The following is a 21,378-nucleotide window of genomic DNA, read 5'->3' on the forward strand; positions in this document are numbered from 1 at the left end:
AAGAAAACAAAAACGCGAATCTCATGTTCCCGTTTCACGTTAGCCTGCGAACGCAGACGTATTTTCGGTTGTCGCCTCTCTCCGCCGAAGGAAGCGACAGCCGGAAATACGTCTGCGTTCGAACGCGATTCTAAATCTCTCTTATAGCTAAACTTCTCTAATTTTGTTTGTCTGCTGTACGATCTTTCTTGTCTTAGAGGCTCACGGTGTACTCGCCCACTACGTTGTTGACTTCCTGAACTTGACAGACAAGCAGGGAGACTTCAGTTGGAGGCGGGATGTCTGTGAAGTCGTTGCACTGTTGTGAGTTATTTTGCTATTGTTGTCGCTGTTTTGTTTTGCAAAATCAGGTGGCCAATAAAACTTATTTTAAACTTATTCAGTCTGGTTCATTTTTGTTCTCGACTGAACACTTCCTGCTTGCACTTGTTGGGAGGGGTCATTTAACTTAACGACGGTGGAGTGGTGGGGGAGGTTGGCAAATTAAAAACATTCTTGCGAAACTTTTGCAGAAGAAACCAACCTTGTGTATATCTTAAAAAAACAAGGAGAATTTCTTGCAATCTAGAGAAAGAAAATTCATACAAAGCCTTTAGTCAAAAAAGTGCAGACGGAAAAAAAAAATTGCTGAACCCCCTTCCCCCATCAATCAAACAAACAAGCAAAAAAAATAAAAAAATAAAAATAGTAATAATAATAATAATAATAGTAACAATAACAATAATAATAATAATAATAATAATAATAATAATAATAATAATAATACAAACGAATTAGAAAACGTGCCATCAATTGCGATAATAAAATCGTGCGAAACTCTCCGCAGAGTTTAAAATAGGAAGGAGAGGCGAAACATTTTGAAATACGAAAATAAAAAAACACTTGTTGCCTTAACAGAGAATTTATAACCAGTCCCGGCCGGGAAACTTTCTCCCAACGATAACCGTTACAGTCCATTTGATATATACTAGAGTGGACTGCAGAGTATAGTACCATGGAACGACATGTAACATGTAACACTGATAATGCACCATTAAATCCATAATACAAATTAAGCAACGTCTGCTGTGCTGCCATCATAAACCCCTACCAAACCGTAAATCCGGCTTTCAACTGAAGTACAAATATAAGCTCAGTTAACAAAACTATGCTAAAGAAACTAACAACATATGAAACTAGCAAACGCTTGTAAAACTGGCGCGAAACACAAAGCAGAACGAAAATAGCCGTATTAAAATAAGGTAAACGGGAGTCAAAAAAGTGTGAACAGCTAAGGAAAGAGAAAAGAACCTAAAAATTTCACGCTGAAATCATGCTCGGTGGCATGCATGTAAAGAAAATCTACTCTCCTAAAGGTCTGTTTAATCGGTTTCAACATTTCACCAAACGCAATTCAACATTTTCAAGAACAAAGCAAATGTTAAATCAATGTTGAAAGTTTAAACTGACCAATTTAAATTTGATTCAACAAGCTTTCAACATTAACGAGCTGTTCAAACGCCCCCGACATTTGGCTCAACAAAGTGTACGGAACGCATGTTGAAGCAAATGTTGAAACCGTCTAAACGGGCCTTTAGCCTGCGAGAGCAGAGGCCTTTCAGTACCGGCGGATGAAACAAAAGGCGGGAAATGCGTCTGTTCCCAATTCCCGCGGGCAACAGCCTCTTCCGTCACTCCGCAATCCATGCGCATTCTGCTGGCTCCATCACCGCTCACAGCGGATTTTTCTGTAGGAAGAAAACTGCACCAACTCTGCAGTCTGTAAGTTTTTCTGCACGCTGCACTTGATCACTGTTCGAGTGCATGGTTAGGCTTTCTTTTCCTCGAAGAGCGAAAAAAAGCGAACATAAAATTTTTCCTCCCAGGGAAGGGTGGAGGAGGTGGTTAGAGCTGATAGTGGGGGTACTACGAAAGGGGTGGTCTTTTCGAGCGTAGCCAACAAAGAGGGTGCGAAATCACAATTTTATTGTTTTAAAAGGCCGCAAAAGTTGGCTGCGCACCAAATACAAGTATAAAAAGGATAACAAGAACTGCACTGAGTACAAAATTTGTTTCTTGATTATGATTGCAAATTGTCACTGAAAAACCCTTATGGGGAGTATCAATAAAGTATTGTATTATAAATTTATTCAGAAGTTACTGCAAACCAAAGATCACGCGCGCTAGCCGCTAATAACGCAGGGAATATTCTTCATATCATTTTGAATGCTGTAGAGGACCTTAAAAAGCACAAAAAACTGCTTTGAATACTTTTTTGCCGCCGTATCTGTTGTTATAGAAATGCACGTGCCAGACGTCAAATAGACCAAACTAATTGCAACGGGATTTTCCGATGAGTCAACACCGAGTAGAACTGGTCCATAATAATAATAATAATAATAATAATAATAATAATAATAATAATAATAATAATAATAATAATAATAATAATAATAATAATAATAATAATAATAATAATAATAATAATAATAATAATAATAATAATAAACTTTTATTTACCCTTGGCAGTGTTTATAGCACAAGTGCTAGTGGGGCCGAGCATTAAACTTCACAAACAAATAATTTAAATTGAAAATAACATCGCTAAAAATCCCAACTGGCAGGAGGCAGACCAGCTGGCTATTTACAAACGCTGCCGAGGAGTTGAACTCGGGGCTACCGAGAAACAACTCTGGTCAGAGCGGGACTTGAACCCGGGACCTCCGGATTTCAAGTCCGGCGCCCTAAACACTCGACCGCGCCGCCTCCCTTCAGTGGGTGCCAGAGCTATAATGATTGGTTTATATTCTTCTGTCAATGACTTATAGTTTGAGGTGTAAGAAAGGAGTAAAACTTTTGGACCTTGTGTATGTGGTATGGCGTACAGTCTTTTTCTTTTATAAGAATATTGTTTTTCCGGCCCAGGCTGAATATTCTTATTTTTCTACCGATGTTAGGCAGAAAATATTCTTGTGAATATTCTTAGATGATAGCGTATGGCATTTCCGTTTTGGATTGTATTGGGGTATCAATAGCAAGGGAGACAATTGTCTGATTGGTCCGTTTGAAAATCATTTTGCGCATGCGCTGATCCAAGCCACGCAAAACAAGATGGCGCCGAGAGAGGAAGAATAAGTCATCATTTCTTAAAACAAACATAAGGAATGATTGCTTGTTCTTTTCTCTTCCCGAAAATTCGAATCTTTTGTGGACGGCTGCGTTTTTTAGGCGGGAATTATTGGCGGGTTTTTGCTACTGGCAAGCGTCGCGAAAGCTTTTTTTCAACATGCGAAGGACTGAGAGGTGCAAGAAGCTAGTGAAAGCTAGCTCCCTTCTCATGTTGGAGAAAACATGTATAGGTGTAAGTACGGCTGCAAAGTGTGCGGTAGAAAAAGCGGACCTTCACCTTTCATTAGGTGTGAGTCAGGCGTAAATTTATGTAGAAGTTGCTATTGCTCCGAGAAAAGAGACGAGAAACGAGCTGTTTTAAAGGAAGTCGCCAACGAAAATTGTCAAGGTACGTACGTGAGACATTTTGGTTTGTAACTTTACGGCCAGTTCTGTTCTTGTTGTCGGTTTTTAAAATTTAAGATGAAGTGCTCTTAGAAAAGTGACTTTGTTTGAAACTATTTTACGTTGCAGTGACGGAAAATGTAACGATTTATCCTGAAAGTGCAACCTGCAGAGCTGGTCTCACGGGAGGAAATAATGGTAAGCTGTTTTTAACGTAACAACAGCAACAACAACTTTTATTTAAATTGCGGTGGGTTTTAAAGCTAATATACTAAGTATTTAATGAATTTAAAACTACGTAATTTCGGTTAAATTGTAAAATAGCCTCGACCTTTTGCTATTTTGAAATATCAAACTGCAGTGATGGTGTCAAGCTTTCAAAACCGTCATTTTATTTGCGGTTTAGTTTTTTGTTTTTGTTTCTTTTTCGGAGAAAATGCCACCACGCGTAGTGGTTCAGTTGCTTGTAAAAAACGTTTTGGTTTCGGTCTAGTAATTTAAAATTTGCCTGGAAATTCACAAACTGTCTCTTTTTCCTCTCAGGGAGTGAAGCAATTCCAGGGGAAAAGGAGAATTTTGGGGTAGTAGGTAAGTGCTGTTAAGTACAATTAAAATACTGCACAAGTTCTCGTCCTGATTATTTTTATTTTCTTTTTTCTTCTTTCCATGCCTCGATTAGCTGTAGCTACACGGAATGAAAGACGAATTTTTGTATATTTTTATCTGCTTTTGCCGTAATAAAGTTTTGTTGTTTTTTAGTATAAAATGTACCAACTGTAACACTTTTTCTTTACAGTGAGTGAAGGTTTTGCAACGCTCGAGAGTGAGCTATACCTGAAGTTAACTGGTGAGCCTGTCATTGCATTATTTCACTGGAAAATAAAAAACAAAATCTAAAGTAATATCAAACAGTACATGAGTAAAATTTATCTTAAAAAATTGGGACACTTCTATCCTTCTAGGCTAAAAAAACATGTGTGTTGTGTGCTTATTAGGCATCAGTTGTTTCAGTCAAATAGGTACCTGATGCTGATTGAGGTCTGGTTTACACATGTAGTGCAGACGTTAATGTAAACACTTGTAAGTAAGACAACCACAAACAAACAGTGACAAATGTCTTTGGGTAGACTCCAGTAACAATGTAACATTTATTTAAATACAAGGTGAAAGTATATGATAATGTTTCCTTGAGCGATATGTACATGTATGCTCAGGCGAGACATGCTTTATAGATCAAAGATGTGTTTTGCACTCAAAACAACAGGCCCAAATTTTCAGGTTCAATAAATCGGTGACAACAAGTCACCATTTTGACTGCTTTGAATGGCTTTAACAAGACTTTGTTGTAACAGATTGTATTATCTGTTTGTTACATTTCAGGTGCAGATTTTAGAAATGAAATTCAAAGGCTTGAATCTGCCATTTTCAAAACTGTTGTCCAGAATGGCACAATACCCATGTATGAGCCTGATGCCTTCTACCAGTTCTGTTCCAGTGTTGGTGCAAATAATCTTTTTGATTTCATTTTTGCTTCAATTTCAACCTCCCGACACTCCAAAGAAAGATCTGAACTCAATAAGAAACGCACTGTTGCCTTTTTGTATCAATTATGCTTTTGTTTATCTCAAAAATGTGATGCTTTGCAGAAAGACAATGCTCTGTTCATGAAATTTTGTCACATGACAGATGAGGGTATTGATACCCAAAGATCCCTTGGCACTTCCATCTGCTCTCGAGGGGTCAAGAGAGAAATTTCTTCATTTTCTGTTAAAAATTCTGTCCTATTTGATGACATCGTGAAAAGTGCTATAGAAAATCAGCATTTAGTGACCTTGATGATTGATGACTGGACGAAAGTTTACACAAAGAAACGCCCAACCGATGCAAGGACATCAGTGTGTGACAATTTCTGCACCATCATCATCAAAGTCACCAAAGAAGTCAAGGCCATTCCTGCTCAAGAACTCAGGAAAATTCACAACCCTATTGGCATTGACATTCACAAACTGTCATCTTTTGTTTTTTCCCAACCTTTTTTTCAGAAATTATCTAGTTCTTTTGTTTCAACTGTTCCAGAGTTATCTGTTTTATTTTTTGATCCACTAATGGAAAGGCATCGATTGGAAGCCCATGATTACCATGCTTCTACAACAGTCAGAAGTATGCGATCATTTAGTGATGTGCATCTTCTTGACTTTGTAAAGTTACCTTTAAAGTGCAGGGATAACTATGAAACTGCCCTTGGGTTGGTCCTCCAAAGCCATCTAAAGGAGTATCTTTCAAGGTTTGTGGTTCTTATGCCTGGGGACTGGCCCTCACAATTCTTCCCCCGTCAAATTGTGTATAGGGCATGTCATTTAGTTAGGGAGGGAGACCCACCAGATCCCATCACTTCTGTGGTCCCTTGTATGGGTCCTCTTCATGTTGACCTCAACAGCGATGAAGACATTGTCACCAACTTCCTGCCCTTCATGCGGTTTGTATATGAGTCTGTTTTTCCGGGGAAGAAACTCGCGGACAAGCCCAAACCTTGGCGCACGCAGTTTCTCCTTGAGATAACTTATGGAGGGTGGACCTTGGTGAGAAATGCAGTGAAAACAGTCTTCCAAAAGAGCAAGGATCTTCAATACGGCACTCTACTTAACCTTCTGGACACTTACATTCCCCTCTCACTTGCCACGTACAACATATTATTCAAGCTAAATCGTCTGGATGACTACTTTTATGCTATCTTCAGGTTGTGGGTTATGTTCTTTTGTTTTCGTAGAAGACACTACAACAAGTCACCTCTGGTTTGGTTGAGCAATGTTTTGTTTTGGAAGGATGGTGGTGGCAGCAGAGACATTTACAATGTCTTTGCTGAAAATCTCAGTGTCATCGATGAGTATTTTGTGGAGCATGTGCACAGTGTGATCAGAAGGCAGACAAAGGTAAGTGATACGGATGAACAAATCCGGGAAAAAGTGCACGGCATCTTTGGTTCAAGTGAAAGACAAGCAAACTGGCGCTCCACCTACACACCATCCAAGAATTATCTTTTCAGCAGGCAGCAACTGACAGGCCTCTACTGCAAAGCAGCATCTGTTTTGACAAATGTCTTCACTCAAATTGCTTCAAACCAAAATGCAGCCACCCTCTTGCCCAGGCAACCAGGTCAAAGGAGAGATTGCTCTTTGTGGCTACTACCTGATCTGTTTGGCTCAAAGCCGATGAAAAGCTACATTCTTCCTGTCGGTTTCAACTTCAATCCTCAACCTGATCCAGAAAAGAGATGTGACAGCCCCTCATGCCATGAATCATCAGAATCCCCCTGGAAACTATTTGAAGGTTGCTGGCACTCTTTCCATTCATCTTGCTTAGAAGAACCGAACACTTGTTTCATCTGCAAGGATGGCCTTCAGAAAAACCTGCAGTCCCTTGCCAAAACAGCAAATGAAGCTTTTGTTCAGATACCACAAGAAGACTCCAATGATAGTTTCCAGGAAGATGCTGATGTCACTGACGAAGGCAATACCAATTCTGATGATGACCATGAAATCCACGTAGTTGGGGAAGTTAATGTTGATGAGATCTTGCAGCACTTGACAAGACAAATTTTCAGTCTCCAAGTCCAACAACCTTCTGCTAACAGGCCAGCTGTCAATCAAAATAGATCTACTAGCCAACCAACATCAGCTCGAAGACCTCGCCACTGTTCCTTGTGTGGGCACAAACGCCAGGGTTATCACAAACAGACCAGCGTAACTGGGGAAAGGGTTACACATTGCACCAATTGCCCAAATCAAATTTGTTGCCAGGGTGGGGGAGGAGCCCTTTGTTCATGTTCATGGTGTTCTCCACACAATTTATCTTCTAGTTCTAGTTCTTTAGGTGGGAGGGGAACACCTCATACTGCACCTTGTACTGCTCATGTTGTTTTTCAAAATCAGCGGGGGGATGTGACCGAGTGGGTATTATCTGTTTGCCAGTCAAATGTGGCTGGCCAGTCTGGAAGCAATGCATGTACCATCATTGCTGTTTTAGTTGCCATCAATTTTTTATTACCAAGTGGTTGGGTACTCCCAAGTCCCAAAAACAGTCTCTGTCAGGCATTTGTTTCCATGTTTAAAGAAATCATGGTCCAAGGAAACATTCTCCACCAGTGGCTAGGGTGTTCTCACCTAAATTATAGTGCCCCAGAAGTTATCCAGCACCCTGTATTGGGTATCAGTACAGTGGCCAGATGTGGGGATGAATACCAGTTCACTTCCTTCCAGCAATTTGCCGTGGAACTTGCCACCATTGTGACATCTCAACAAAGGAAACAAGCTGCTGTTATCATTCTTCCTCCTGACAAGTCAATGCTGCTTCTCATTGATGAAATTGGGCAACTGGTTCTCCTTGAAAGCCACAGACATATGGGAATCGGAGGAATTGTAGCGGCAGCTGAACCTCATAAGATCAAGGAAATGGTAAGTTACATTGAGCAAATGGCAAAGCGAGACTGGGGAGGGAATCCAGTTCCATTTGATGTTTCCTTTGTAGAACTATTGTAATATGGTACAGAGTACCAGATGCAACTAATTAATCTTACATGTTAAGACAGTGTTCTCAAATATGGTGTATGAGTGTCACCTAATTTCCACTTTTACATTTCCCAGATTTTACTTCAGCATGTGGAATCATGTTTGATTGTGTCGTGTTTTTTTCCCTTTGCACTGTAGCCTAGTTTTAAAGAAAAAAAATGGTATTTTGTCATTTCACAGTAAAAATATGTAAATAAAGAATGAAAAGAAAATGATTGTTATTGTTGAACAAAACAAGACAGCATAAAATAAATTTAAACTGACAGTGCAACAACAAATTTGCTCATACAAGAATATAAACCAAGTTACAACAAAATGCTGACAAATAATGATGGTAATTTTTAAGCTTGAATAAGAAAAATTTAAGAAAGATGGCATATTGAGAATATTGTAAGTATGGGACAAAGACATATTATTTCAGTCTTGTTGGGACTCAATCCCTTTTGGGCACCCTTGCAACACTCTGAATTTGCCAATGCTTAAAATTTACCACCTTTCATTATTTGTCATGTTGGTTGTAATTTATTTTCATTTATTGACTTCATTATTTTTTTTATAGACTGTTCAGTGTGAAATACTTTTAAAAGTGTTCATGAAATGTAAATGTTTGTTGCACTACTGAAAGATAGCAAGTCTGGTCAACCTGATGTAGCAAAAAAATTAAGACAATGTAAGGAGCGAGAGTTTGAGACGGTAATTTCCAAATATTTGTGTAATTATGATAATAAGTGAAATTAGGCTGCACTCATTAACATATCATATTCTTCAAAAACAAGTCAATGTTAAGACAGTGGGGAGGGGGCTCTGCTGTGTAGATACATGTATATGGTATTTTTGTTCATTTAATCATAACTATAACAAAATTCTTGAATCTGATTGGTTATCAGCAGGCCCTATTTGAAGATTAAAGTGTACCTAATCCCCCCAATTTTTTCTCTTAAATAAATCTTTGCACCTGTTCAAAACATATTGCGCTATTTGACACCTTTTTCAACCAAATCTTAACTTTTTAAAGGCTGTAAAAGTTACAAAATATAGCCATCATCTGTCCCATGACCGAGCTGGTGAGGGGCATGGGTCTATTCCTTACTTAACATCACAAACTGATTTGCATTGTATTAAGTCTTTGTGAAAATGCATGCAAAGCAGTTTGTGATGTCATGTCAGGAATAGACGCATACTCCTTACTAGCTCGGTCATGGGACAGATGATGGCTATATTTTGTAACTTTTACAGCCTATAGAAAGTCAGAAAAAAGGCTCAATGCGTTTCGAACAGGTGCAAAGATTTATTTAAGCGAAAAAAATTTAGAGTTAGGTGCACTTTAATTGGACGGTGTACATGTCATGCCTGATGTAATTGGACAGTACACGTCATTTGCATGCTCTGTAATTAAATCAATCTCGAAACTTACCTACATTGTTGTCCTCTATTTATTCACCAAAAAGTGAAAATGTTGGCTTTTTTTTCTTGAAATTTGTTAGAGTTATGATTAATAATTATTGCTGAGCTTGGCCTGGGGAACTGGGGACTTCGGCTTACTTGAGTGGGTGTGTCTTGCCAGCCCCTTGGTCACCTTAATTGGTAGTACTGGAGACTTCAGCTTACTTGAGTGGGTGTGTCATGCCACCCCCTTGGTCACCTTTATTGGTAGTACTGGGGACTTCGGCTTACTTGAGTGAGTGTGTCTTGCCACCCCCTTGGTCACCTTTATTGGTAGTACTGGGGACTTCGGCTTACTTGAGTGAGTGTGTCTTGCCACCCCCTTGGTCACCTTTATTGGTAGTACTGGGGACTTCGGCTTACTTGAGTGAGTGTGTCTTGCCATCCCCTTGGTCACCTTAATTGGTAGTACTGGGGACTTCGGCTTACTTGAGTGGGTGTGTCTTGCCACCCCCTTGGTCACCTTTATTGGTAGTACTGGGGACTTCGGCTTACTTTAGTGAGTGTGTCTTGCCACCCCCTTGGTCACCTTAATTGGTAGTACTGGGGACTTCGGCTTACTTGAGTGTGTTTGCCACCCCCTTGGTCACCTTAATTGGTAGTACTGGGGACTTCGGCTTACTTGAGTGGGTGTGTCTTGCCACCCCCTTGGTCACCTTTATTGGTAGTACTGGGGACTTCGGCTTACTTGAGTGAGTGTGTCTTGCCATCCCCTTGGTCACCTTAATTGGTAGTACTGGGGACTTCGGCTTACTTGAGTGGGTGTGTCTTGCCACCCCCTTGGTCACCTTTATTGGTAGTACTGGGGACTTCGGCTTACTTTAGTGAGTGTGTCTTGCCACCCCCTTGGTCACCTTAATTGGTAGTACTGGGGACTTCGGCTTACTTGAGTGTGTCTTGCCACCCCCTTGGTCACCTTAATTGGTAGTACTGGGGACTTCGGCTTACTTGAGTGGGTGTGTCTTGCCACCCCCTTGGTCACCTTTATTGGTAGTACTGGGGACTTCGGCTTACTTGAGTGGGTGTGTCTTGCCACCCCCTTGGTCACCTTTATTGGTAGTACTGGGGACTTCGGCTTACTTGAGTGAGTGTGTCTTGCCACCCCCTTGGTCACCTTAATTGGTAGTACTGGGGACTTCGGCTTACTTAAGTGAGTGTATCTTGCCACCTCCTTAGTCGCCTTTATTGGTAGAACTGGGGACTAACTTGAGTGACCATTGTGTCTCAGTTTGTATCTATTTATTGAGTTATGTTTGTTTTTCTCCCTGGATGTATTTTCAAATTGCAATGTGTAAAAGGGACTTAATTGAACAACTGAAGCCTTTTTTGTTTAAAGGTTGAGGGATCAAGTGTTTTGCTCTGTGTTTGAGCCTCCAACCATTATTTTTGATGCTGTAACAGTCACTTCAAATAAAAGTTGTATTAAAACATCAAGGAGACTGATCTCCATGTTTCAACATTTATGACTGCAATGCTATTGGGAAAAACATTCTCCCCTACGTTAAGGGAAAAAAATGTGCCTTAGTGACACAGTCTAATTAAAGGGTTCTCTCTCTCCTAAAACCCGGCAATTATTATGGAAAAAATATAAATCTACAGGTAGTTACATTTAGCCTGCCAAAATATATCATTACAGGCAATTAAGAAAAGGAACGTGATGGTTGGTTGATTTTATTTGTTTTGGATCAAAGGCAGAACAACAGAAACATTTCATGTTTTGCACTAGGCCCTGGTCTTAAAAATTAAAAAAATGTTTTCCAGGAAAATTGAAAGATGAATTATTGTCATGGTTGTAAACTTCTAGTCCTCAACAAAGTGTATAAAGAAGACAGAAGAATTTGTAAAATGGCACTAGGCCTTTAAGGGTTAACCCTTCAGGCTAAATGTCAATTTCTGAAATATGTTTCTTCCATAATAATTAGCAAGTGTCTATTATTCTCCTTTTTCATACCAAACAAAAAAGCAGGGCAGTTTCATGGTTGTTTTCCTGCACATTAGAAGTAAGGTACTGAAGGCTGTGCTTCTTTGGTAGGATCTAAGTGATACAAATTTGCTGTGCTGGAAATCCATTTTAAGGACCCTGTCTACAATATTTTCACTGATTAAATGGCAACCCAGTCTATTTACAGTGGTGCATTAGGAACCTCAATTAGAAACACTGATCATAAAATGTCCAAAATGAAAATAGATACTACATTCCTTTTAACCTAAGAAGAAAAACACTTTTTGGTGTGATTCATACTTAGATTCTCCCAAAAATAGCAGCAAAGGTCCTTTGGTAATCCGGGCATCATATAATATTTTAATGCCTAGCATTAACTTTTGAAATACCAATTACCATCTTGTGTTTTACAATAACTGTCCAAATTCCCGCGCGCTGATTGGCTCGAAGCTATTGTCTATAAGAGTACAGACAATAAAAATGACGTCAGATGTAACGCGCGCGCTTTCTCAACGAAAAAAATAGCCAATTCCGCTCGTACTTTTTCCATGTTATTGTAAAAAACAAATCGACGGCAGTTTTCTATGGTCTATAATCTTATAGATCATAAAATGACGCCATAAAATGTCCAAAACTTGGCAGTGAAACCACTCGCCTGCGGCTCGTGGTTCCACTTGAGTTTTGAACATTTTTGACGTCATTTTATGGTCTATAAGAGTATAGACCATAGAAAACTGCCGTCGATTTGTTAATTATCTTTGTACTGTGCTGGGGATTTCAGCTTACTTGAGTGAGTGTGTCTTGCCACCCCCTTGGTCACCTTAATTGGTAGTACTGGGGACTTCGGCTAAATTGAGTGGGTGTGTCTTGCCACCCCTTTGGTCACCTTAATTGGTAGTACTGGGGACTTCGGCTTACTTGAGTGAGTGTGTTTTGCCACCCCCTTGGTCAACTTAATTGGTAGTACTGGGGACTTCGGCTAAATTGAGTGGGTGTGTCTTGCCACCCCTTTGGTCACCTTAATTGGTAGTACTGGGGACTTCGGCTTACTTGAGTGAGTGTGTCTTGCCACCCCCTTGGTCACCTTAATTGGTAGTACTGGGGATTTCAGCTGACTTGATTTGAACATATCTTGAAAATTAATTATAATATCCAAAATCAAAAAAAATTTGGTAGGGTTATTTCACATTTGCACTGTTTAATATTCTGCCCAGTTTAAGGAAATTTTATTCGCATAAATAAAATCAATTCTTTGACTGTTCTTAAAAGATTTTTTGTATTAGCTTCAGAAAAATTGGTTCAAAAAACATTAGAATGTTTGTTGTCTAGTTCTGTGTAATTCCAGACAACATTTGTGAATAGTGCTTAAACAGGAAACACACCATTGTTTTCCAAAGTACAGACTGTGATATTGAAGACAAACTGCCAAATTAAATTGAAATATATAAAAAATGTATTTGCAAAGTTATTTATATTAATAAATTATTTGTTGTGTTATTACATGATATTATGAATTACTGCATCAGGAATAATTATTAACAGTGTAAGCAAATGTACAATGTGTGATGTGCATAAATATACAGTTGGTGTGCACAAGTATACAATGTTATGTATTAATAAAATGTACAAATAATAGTACAATATCAAAATGTAAATACATTATTTTGTAATTTGGTAGACACTACCAGACATTACATATCATTAATAAACTGTATATAAGAAAAAAGAAATTATTCCAAATATTTGGACAAATCTTTTAAAATTAAGTTATCATATGTACATTGTGTATATAAAAGCCTGTTTGTAAATAACTAATTAAAATACAATAATTCCTGTACAGATTTTATTAAGTCATTACTATTTTTCTAATTTAACAATTTGAGATTGTAAATGATGATCAACAAATTCATTATTAAAAGAGATGTTAATAACCAGTTTGACTTTTTATCTGTAGTCACATTTATCAATCAAAGCTAGGGTCTTGTTGATTAAAGCTTGACCGGACAATTAGCCATCTCCTATGCTGCTCACTAACAGATGACCAAAGATGGCTGATATTTTATGTACTCCAGAGAACGACCATGAAATTTGGTTCCTAAATATAATTTGTATGTTCTGAAGAGTCAAGGGGTACTTCACTTCTGCCATCATTACCCATTTACTGAAAGGTAAGAAGTTCAATACACAGATGGACTATAATTTCTATGTCTTGACAAGATATTCTTACAAAATTCATTGCTAGTTTATGATGCACTTCAACATGAGTTTTCATTTAACAAGTGAGCCTTGTGCCATACTGTATCTTTCATGTCATCTGTTTTGATCTGGGGTGGCAAAATAAAAAGCTTAGATCAACTTTAAATTACATGTAACACCCAAGGTCTACATGTACCATGAAAGGGAACACCCTCTGTGAAAGGCTTGTGTCCAACCCCAGAGTTGAAGCTGAGGCCAGATCTCATGACAAATTATTCTACTGTTTGCCACTTCAAAAAAATAGTAGAAATACAGTCAACTCTCTCATAGCAACCACTTCTTGTAAGCGACCACTTCGTAAACAACCGTTTTGATTCTCTTTTAAATACTGTTCCAAGAGCTCCCTCTTAAGGACGGTGCCTACTAATAATGAAGTATTTTTGTGCGGTTTATGACTATGTGGGAAAAGCAGATCTTAGCAAGGGCTATTGGAATCCAAAAAGAAAATTGGGGGTAACCATGCATTTTTCAGAGATAAGTAAGCAATATCTCTAAAAAGCGCCAAAATATAAAGCAATGTATGGGACTTTTTCCTAACTTGAAGCTTAATTATCTCTGAAAAATGCATGGTTACCCCCAATTTTCTTTTGAGATACCAAAAGCATTTGCTAAGTTCTGCTTTCTCCATAGTATATATAGTTTTAAACCGCGCAAAAATATTCCTGTATTAGTTGGCACCACCCATAGGAAACCAGAGTATCTCGAGATGCACAAAATGTTTGCGCAGTAACAACAGTAGGCACCGTCCTTAAGTGACCACCACTCAAATTTCTTAAGGGACCGCGACCACTTTTTAAGCCAGAAATTTGACATATCCTTTTGTTTTATGTTTCCAGTAAGCAACCACCCAACAAAATCATGTATGATGGTTAGTAAATCACACCTGAGAAGTGACAAAATTCAACTTTGAAAATGATGCTATCCACAACTGCTGACAGATAATAATAGTTTACAGAAAAAGAAAGATGGCTATAAATAGATCTGTAGGTAAACGGGAATTGTTACAGTGATCTGGTTCAAAATGGTATAAAAAGTTTCATCAGAAGAATGAAGAGATGTGGAAAAATAAAATAAATTAGTTTCCATTTGCCTAATTTTAGCTGCTAAAGATAATATTTTTATGAAATTAATTAATCAATCCAGTATTAGGCTTGTTTTGGTGATCTTTCCCGTAAGCGACTACCTCCCATAAGCGACCACTTTGTCGTGCCCAAAGGGTGGTCGCTTACAAGAGAGTTGACTGTAATACTTACATGACAACATAAACTATCTTTCAAAAATACCTCATTAAATAGAGATGCTTCCGACTCAAAATTTTCACCTGAATGTTGCTTCTCTATGCTTCCGTTCAACTTGACATAGACACGTGTGTGTGTGACAACGTGTCACGCCATCAACAGAGAAGCAAATATGTCCGCGCGCAAAGAAGAACTTTGACCGGAAAGAGTGTATTGGGGGTACACCTTAAAAATTTTGTTTGATGTCGGCAATTTATTAAGCTGTTCCTTGAAAATATCTCACCCAAGCCGATTCCCATATCACGAATTCGTTCTTTGGATATAAACAGAAATGTGGGGGCGTTCAGATATTTTCGTACTATTTAATTTCACTTGCGAACTACCGTTCTGACAACAAATGGTAAAAAAAATTAACGGAAACGTCCACAGAATTGACATTTGGTACAAAGTACGTTTAAACTTAGTACGACTTGGTGAGAGTTTGATATTACTGGTAACTTATAATTTGCTAAATCTGGAAAGGCCAGAAAGTATGATGTTAGAAAACTAATATCTTCAAATTGAAATTCGATCAACGCAGCTTTGTTCAGCTAGAGTGTATTGGGGGTACACCTCAGAAATACACCAAATTTTGGCAACAAGTAGTATGTTAATAGACTGACACCCTGTTCATGGGAATTCCCATATCACGAAGGGAGACAAAAGTCTCGGGGGTATGATGAGAAATTTTAATACGCGGTAAAATAAAAACTAAATTTTTCAATCAAAACATTCACTTCGACGAAGAATAAAAAGTACTGGTTTTAAACGGTAATTACAACCCTCAAATGGAAAAATAACTTCACCTCAATGCTGTAGTCGATTTTTATGAAAAAATAATGAAAACAGAGAACGCAGGCTGTTCTCGTTGAAGGACACCACGAAATTTAGAATGACAACAACACAGTTTCTTCATTGCAGCGAAAGGAAGCGAATGAAAACTAAAAATACAAATACAAGGAACCAACAATACGTTGTACTTACCAGAAAAGATATATTTCTTTCGCTTGGTGTTGGATAAGATGTGAAGCAGAACCTTGGAAAACAGAAAAATGCATTGACACTGGACTCGCCAAATGCTCGTTGCAGACAAACCGCCATCTTTACCGTCGACACATCAGATCAAAAGGGACTTTCGTCCACCGAAAAATTACCACAGGTGATGTCAAACAAGGTTTTCCGTCTCCGCCTTGAGTTGCTTTTTGTGGCAACATGCCTCAATTAGCTTGCCGACGAACCGTTTTTGAATGCTTTTCATTTAAAGTTTAGGTTGTCAAATTTAACCGCGTCGAAAACCGCGCGAAAACCTCGAATCACGAAAAACTAAAAAAAACGTTAAATAACTCGAGTTATTTCGAGCATGCGCAGACAATTGTCTCCCTTGCTGGTATCAATTATAAGTGTTTTGGAGTCCGTTCATCGAACTGTCATTAGCATCGAACATTAATTGGCTAGTGCAGGTTTTTATTGTTTTATTGGCTAGTTTTGCTGTTTAGAGAAAGGAAGAAATTTTTACAGTTGAGTTGAAAACGTATAATTGTATTTACAAATTTTCGACACACAAAATTATATTCTTTTCAAAATCTCAGCCTCGGGTTTATTCTTAAAATATTCTTAAAATTTCGCAAATTTCAGGCTCGATATTCTTATAAAATAGATTCTTATAAAATGAAAAGAGTGTGGTAGGGATACCTTTTCGCTAAAGCTGAAACAAGCGTGTAATTTGGCCATGTTGACGATTAGGAGTCCTGTGGTGAACTCACTTTGCATAACCCTGTAAGTTTCCTCGGTCCACCCCTAACTGCACATGCTCATTGTAGCGTTTGAGAGCACGTTGTCGATCTGTCCTCGTGTTTCTTGTGAAAGTGTTCTTCGGTTTTGTTTCCTTAACTTCACGCGCCATTTCATCATGGAATCAACTCAAGAACTATCGGAAGAAGCACAACAACTTGTGAACCAAGGCTTGAGCGTTCAAGTGGCGCAGCGAGTGGCGGCGATCTTCGAAACAGGCTCGCTTTCTCCGAGCGAGTTGGATGACAGAGCGCTCGACGCTTTACGCGAGTTCAACGAAGAGGGAGCCCTTGAAGTCCTAGATCAGTTCGGAAGCAGTGATCTTTCCCATGTTCAGAACAAGAGCGCTTTTCTCTGTGGTGTGATGAAGACCTATCGGGAGAAAAATCGACAGAAGGCGCAGGGTCACACGCCGGGAGCGGAGGCCGTGAAAGGTCCGAACGAAGAGAAGATAAAAGAGTTGCTGGACAGAACAGGCTACACTTTGGATATAACCACCGGCCAGAGAAAGTATGGAGGCCCACCGCCTAACTGGGAAGGCCCTGCTCCCGGGACAGGAAGCGAGGTATTTGAGTTCGATTTCTAGTTGAAGTTTGTATGCGTCATAGGTATAAACTAAACTTATACCTTGGCGAAGTTTGATGAGTTTACAACAGCTGCATGCATACATATTTGCTAAAGGAAGTAACGCATATGTGTCGTCGTCTTTTAGACGGAGACATTTGTAAAATGAAGCTCGTTGTTAACTAACAAGAGCATGTCTTTCCTCCCTACAAATAAGTACGTGTTGATAGATTCTCCCAGAACTAGAGCACTGAGTTTTCAGCTTCCCATACACTAGTCTAGTTATAGCCCACTATTTGCAATAGCTAAGTCAAATAGAGAGACTTGAAAATTCATGTAAGCACTTTAGGCCAAGTTTGGCTTTCCGTTTCCTTGTTCTCGTTCTTAAATGAATCTGCTTCTGGCACCGATTGTGTTGTTGTTAAAGCAGTTTTCAATTTTAGTGTTGGAAAATCAAAACCCACGTAATTACTCTAGCCAATCACTATAGCACAATGAACTAATCAGAACTTGAAGGAAATACTTGTCATTGGTGATCAGCCATTTTCTGCAGACCTGCTAGTGTTTTTGCTATAATTGGGCTGATACTTATAGGTGTACTTGGTTTATTCAAGGCTGATTGCAATAGTAGTAATTTTCTTGACATCGTCTTCTGTGCTTTTTTAAACAGAAAGTCTGCTGTCAAGTGTTTGTTGGCAAGATTCCCAGGGACTGCTTTGAAGATGAACTGATTCCAGTGTTGGAGGAGTGTGGAAGAATCTATGATTTTCGGCTGATGGTGGATCCATTGACGGGACAGAACCGGGGGTATGGCTTCTGCACTTACTCTGTGAGAGAGGAGGCTCAGGATTCCATGAAGAAACTTGACAATAGAGAGATCAGACCTGGCAGACGACTCGGTGTTTGTCTTTCTGTAGCAAACAACCGGTTGTTTGTTGGATCCATTCCCAAGACAAAGAACAAGCAAGAGATCTTTGATGAGTTCAGCAGTGTCACGGCTGGTCTTTCTGATGTGATTGTTTACATGTCGTCAGAAGACAAGTCCAAGAACAGGGGCTTTGCTTTCCTGGAGTATGAAAATCACCAAGCGGCATCCTTGGCTCGTCGGAGATTGACTAGTGGAAGAGTCAAAGTTTGGAATGTCCATGTTGTGACTGTTGACTGGGCTGAGCCACAGGAGGAACCAGATGAGGAAACAATGTCCAAGGTATGTTGTAATTCTTTGTTTTAGCTACAAGTGGCAAACCACAACAAAGAGTTTATTCTAGACTGGTGGCATTGTGGGATGACTGCAAATAAAATTTTAGGCATGTAAAGTTCTCTTTATTGTGTCCACATTCAAAGTGTAAACCTAGTGTCAAAATATGAGAGTGGTTTTCGGTCAAAAATCTAAGAAAACTTGCTTCCTGACGTGGCAAATGAAATGGTAAACTTAGAAAGATTTGGAGAAAACCACACTTTGAAATTCCTAAATAATTTAAAATGATCCGTTGACTCCCTGGCTTTGAAAGTTATCTGGAACACTGTAAGCCCCTCTGAAAATAAGCCATGTTAAATATTAGAAGTTGGAGTTAGTTGTTTCAAGCTTTTAGGCTGTTAGTTTTCTGTTTCAAGATGCTGTTACCGTCGAGACCAATCCATTTTGAAATGTAATCTCCCTCCAAAATGAAAGCAAGCCCTTCCCAAAATAATCCCTCAAAAACTCTGTGTATGGCCAGGGCTGTGAATCAGGATGAGGAAATGGTTTACCCTATTCCCTACAGTAACCACACATGGAACGGTCAATTTGCTGTCGTTATTTTCTTATCTATAATCAAATCAAAAGAATATGGAAGAAATCTTGTGATGGCTATGTCAGTCTTGAATGCAAAAATCAGTTCCCCTTGCCTGCTTATCTTCTTCTCCATTTTGAATCTTATATGACACGAAGTTGTTGATTCCTTTTCTTCCTAACTCTCATTGGGTGCAGATGAGAATATCTGATGCGGTAAACTTGACATCTAAAATGTTCACAGGTTTTGTTGTTAATCGCAGGTCAAAGTCCTCTATGTCCGGAATGTTACTCCTAGTGTCACTGAAGAAAAGCTCAGAGAGAAGTTTGCTGAGTTCGGTACCATTGAACGACTGAAGAAAGTGAAAGATTACGCCTTCATCCATTATGCTGAACGTGAGCACGCAGTGAAGGCGTTGGAGGCAATGAACAATGCTGAACTTGATGGACTCACACTGGAGGTGTCTCTAGCCAAACCTCAACCGTCACAGAAGGACAGGCGGCGTGGAGGGCAGTCTGGGTATGGTGCTTATGGTGGACCCCGTGGTGGTCCTCGTGGCGGCCCTTCTGGGCGTGGCCGTGGGGGACATTATGGCGGTGATAGGGATGGCTATTATGGTGGTTATGATCAGGGCTATGATGATTACTATGGTGGTGGTGGTTATGGTGGTGGTTACAGAGAAGATTATGGTGGCAACAACTATGATGATTATTACTACCAACGCCCTCCTCAACCTCGTGGAGGTGGCCCTCCTCGAGGGGGGCGTGGTGGTCCACGTGGTGGTCCAGGTCGAGGTGGGTACTCAGGAAGAGGTGGTGACCGAGGCGGAAGAGGAGGAGCACCCCGTGGTCGTGGTGGAAGGGGAGGGCCTCTGGGACGTGGGGGACCAAGAGGTGGAGGTGTTGCCCCAGGCAAGAGGAAGTACGGTGCCGACTCGATGCAAGCACCTGTGGAGTATCCTGAGCCAAAGCGCAGGTTCATGGGTCAGAATCAGGGAGGCGGATGGGGAAGCCAGCCAATTGCTCAGCAGCCTTTGTATGACAATAGCGGATATGGGAGCCAGTCAAACCAAGAGTGGTACAGCGACAGTTATAGCCAGCAGTGGTAGTCAAGAAAAGAAAAATTTGGGTTACGGCCAATTTTGATTTGGCAGCTCATTCCATGGCCTTTCTCTGTTTCATTTTGGCTTTTAGATGTTTGGCAATGTGATAGATATAGTGATCCAGCTTTTCAAGTTATTTGGCTTATTAGTAACTCTTTGAATATGGATTCAATTTGGAAGATGCTGAAATCTTTGGACGAATGGTTTTCTTGTGTTTCAATTGGACTTGAAATGCCAGATAAACTTGTTAGAAGTTTTAAAGTTATTTTAGTTATTTTCAGGCATGACGCAAACAAAATTATATAGCAACTTTTAAACGAAGTAGATTTACTGTACTAAATATCAGTTTCAGATTTTTTAAAAACTTGAGAAAGTTCGTCATTGTATTGTGGTTTTAACTTACAGTGAATTATGTTTAGTCTAGTCAAAAGTTGGAAAGTGTAATTTGGTCTGCAGTTAGAACTTTTAATTGTGTTTGGTATCTTACTACAACCAAGCAATTGGACTTGTAAAGTTAGTTGAAACCTGACGACTCGCAGCAAAAACTGCTAAATAAATAAAATTTGACCCCAAAATGCCAAGGGCAAAACACGAGGCTGAAAGCCAACATTGTAAGAACCTGTGTGTTGATTAATGTACAAAACATTCCCTTTGCAATCACCCAAAATCTCCAAAATATTCTGACCTGAAACTTGTCGAAATCCCAAGTCTTAAAAAAATCACAGAAGCATGGCTTTGACTGACACATTGATGGAGGTAAGTATTTGCTTGTTTGTGCTTTGTTTGTTTTTATGATGCAGTTGTATTCCTTGCTGCTTAAGTCACCCTGTCATTGGTATTTTCTAAACTGATTGGCAAAAAGGAAAAGACTGCTCTGGCTTTGTAACAGTATTTACTAAGAGTGGATTAAGTCTGGTTCATGCTCATGTGACAGTGTATAAGTAAAAGCATAAGAAAACTAATTGTGAATGAAACGGTGTGAGATAAGCACATCTCAAAGCACGTTTCTAAGCGCTTTTTTGAAATATTAAAACATCATGCAAACTCACTTCTTTCGAAAATATTTTTAGGCAAACCACGTACTTAGTTTCACCTTGAAATACCGTCAACTGATTGACACTTTCAATTCAGTAAACTGGAGTATTTTTCATTTATTCCAATCTTTTAGTGGTCA

General features: G+C 39.3%; 2 protein-coding genes and 1 long non-coding RNA gene across 3 annotated transcripts; 2 read left to right on the plus strand and 1 right to left on the minus strand.

The window, feature by feature from the left end:
• Positions 1–3,330: 3,330 nt before the first annotated feature.
• On the plus strand, positions 3,331–8,113 carry LOC146453806 (uncharacterized). The gene is made up of 5 exons (XM_085096139.1): positions 3,331–3,496; positions 3,622–3,690; positions 4,036–4,080; positions 4,289–4,339; positions 4,873–8,113. The coding sequence occupies exons 1-5, from the start codon at positions 3,331–3,333 to the stop codon at positions 8,025–8,027; spliced, it is 3,486 nt and encodes a 1,161-aa protein (XP_084952265.1). The 3' UTR covers positions 8,028–8,113.
• A 4,788-nt stretch (positions 8,114–12,901) lies between these two features.
• On the minus strand, positions 12,902–16,356 carry LOC146453807 (uncharacterized). Its single transcript, XR_014859420.1, has 2 exons — positions 15,960–16,356; positions 12,902–13,766 (listed from the first exon to the last, which is right to left on the minus strand). It is a non-coding gene; the product is annotated as an uncharacterized LOC146453807 (long non-coding RNA).
• A 429-nt stretch (positions 16,357–16,785) lies between these two features.
• Positions 16,786–20,811, plus strand: LOC146453808 (heterogeneous nuclear ribonucleoprotein Q-like). The gene is made up of 3 exons (XM_085096190.1): positions 16,786–17,331; positions 18,001–18,537; positions 19,365–20,811. Exons 1-3 carry the CDS (start codon positions 16,885–16,887, stop codon positions 20,208–20,210), a joined length of 1,830 nt encoding a protein of 609 aa, XP_084952316.1. The 5' UTR covers positions 16,786–16,884; the 3' UTR covers positions 20,211–20,811.
• The last annotated feature ends 567 nt before the right edge of the window (positions 20,812–21,378 follow it).

The sequence above is a fragment of the Pavona decussata genome, unplaced genomic scaffold (assembly GCF_977016875.1).
Source record: "Pavona decussata unplaced genomic scaffold, jaPavDecu1.1 SCAFFOLD_322, whole genome shotgun sequence".
Classification (NCBI taxonomy): Eukaryota; Metazoa; Cnidaria; class Anthozoa; order Scleractinia; family Agariciidae; genus Pavona; species Pavona decussata.